Source organism: Microtus ochrogaster, chromosome 4 (genome assembly GCF_000317375.1).
Source record: "Microtus ochrogaster isolate Prairie Vole_2 chromosome 4, MicOch1.0, whole genome shotgun sequence".
Lineage (NCBI taxonomy): Eukaryota > Metazoa > Chordata > Mammalia > Rodentia > Cricetidae > Microtus > Microtus ochrogaster.
In genome coordinates, this window is record NC_022011.1 from 16,906,966 (window position 1) to 16,909,031 (window position 2,066).

Sequence of the window (2,066 nt, forward strand, 5' to 3'; positions counted from 1 at the left end):
TTTTTTTGGAGGTATGGATTCTCTGTGTAGCTCTGACTCTCCTGGAACTTACTTTGTAGACCAGGCTGGCCTCGAATTCACAAAGATCTGCCTGCCTCTGCCTCCCGAGTGCTGGGAATAAAGACGTACACCAACACCACCTGGCTAAAAGGTCATTTTTAAGCTTTATAAAAGTTTCTTTTATGTGTGTTTTGCCTGCATGAATGTATGTGTGCTACTTACCTGGTGCTAAACAATGTTAAAAGAAGGTATCAGATCCCCTGGAACTGAATTATAGACAGTTGTGAACCACCATGTGGGTGTTGGGAATTCAATTCAGGTCCTTTGCAAGAGCAAAAATGTTCTTAACCACTAAGCCAACTCTCTAGCCCTTTGCAATCTTACTTGACGGTGGAGCTTCTAAACTTTTTTTCTCTTGTGCAGTCCACAGAACTTAATTGCCCAGTCTCAGTCTGGTACTGGTAAAACAGCTGCCTTTGTGTTGGCCATGCTCAGCCAAGTAGAGCCAACAAACAGATATCCACAGGTAAGGACTATGGGACTTTGGGCTTCCTATTAGCATATAACCTAAAGGGGCTAACAGTATTCCTGGGCTAAAAGCCAGGTATTCAAAGTTATTTACACTTGTAATTTCAGTACATGACAGGCAGAGGCAGGAGGGTTGCTATGAGTTTGAGGGTAGCATGTGCTATGTAGTATGTTCCAGGCTGGCTTGGGCTACAGAGTAAAACCCTGTCTTCTTTTTTTTTCCTTTGTTTCTTTTTCCCTTTACCCCCCAAGACAGGTTTCTCTGTGTTAACAGCCCCAGCTATCCTGGAACTCACTTTATAGACCAGGGTGGCCTCAAACTCAGAGATCCACCTGCCTCTGCCTCCTGAGTGTTGGGGTTAAAGGCATCTGCCACTACTGCCTGGCTTTTTCTTCTCTTTCTAAATGGTCAGCTTTGAAATATATACATAAAACTAACTGGACTGAGCAGGTTATATTTATATATTTAGGAATACACACACACACTTAACAACGGGTAAAGACAGAGTCAATGAATTTGAAGGAAAGTAGAGGTGGTGGGGTACAAGGAAACGTTTGGAGGAAGGAAACGAAGGGAAATGGTGTAATTATAATGTCAAAAATAGAAAAAATAACCTTTATTGAAAGAACTTTCTGATAAAAATCATTATGCAGTGAGATTAGCCAAACCCAAATTCAACATTTCAGTGGATTTCTATACAGTTAGAAAAATCAATCTAGGAGCAGTTGTGGCACATGCCTTTAATCCCAACACTTGGGAGGCAAGAGGCAGGTGGTTGGATCTCTGAACTCCAGGCCAACCTGGTCTACAGAGAATTTCAGGATCGTCAGAGCTGCACAGGGAAACCCTGTCTTGGAAAAGGAAAAAAAGGAAAAATTCTCAAGCTATGGTGCTTACATTGGATTTTTCTTTTTTTAATTTTATGTTGCCTATATATAGGTATGTTTGTGGGCCAGGTCTGTGCTTGGTGTCTGCAGAGGCCAGAAGAATGCATCATATCCCTTGGAACTGAGTTATAGGTGGTTGTGAACCTCATTCTGGGGGCTTGGAATAAAATCCAGGTCCTTAATGCTTTCACTATCATAGTGTTTTGTTTTTTGAGACAGGGTCTCTCTATTATGAAGCCCTAGCTGTCCTGAAATCTGTCGCTTAAATTCTGTCCTTCTATTGTCCACTGTTTACCTTTCTAGTTCTTCTTTCCACATGCTATATTGTATCACAGGCACATTTTTACAGACACACATTATTCTACATTATATTCTACATGTTACACTGTATCCACATGTACATTTGTTTACAGATACACATTATAGACTAGGATCCCATGAGAAAATAGAGGAAGTTCGTTTGTTTCCTTTCAGGTGTATGACCTTCCTTAATACAATCTAAGTCCATCCATTTTTTTTACAGTTTTTGAGGAGTATTCCTTTTTATATAGCTATGAAATTTTCATTATATACTCATCTTAAACAAACCATATGCTTTTATCAGGTTTTTTTTTCTGTTTGGTTTTTTTTTTTTTTTTTTTTTTTTTTTT

General features: G+C 39.5%; 1 protein-coding gene across 1 annotated transcript in view; it reads left to right on the forward strand.

Moving 5' to 3' along the window:
- LOC101994055 (ATP-dependent RNA helicase DDX19B) overlaps positions 1-2,066 on the forward strand; it is a 22,281-nt gene that overhangs the window by 8,016 nt on the left and 12,199 nt on the right. Inside the window, exon 6 of the mRNA XM_013354450.2 lies at positions 424-526. Coding sequence (XP_013209904.1) covers positions 424-526 — 103 coding nt within the window. The remainder of the gene's footprint in view (positions 1-423; positions 527-2,066) is intronic.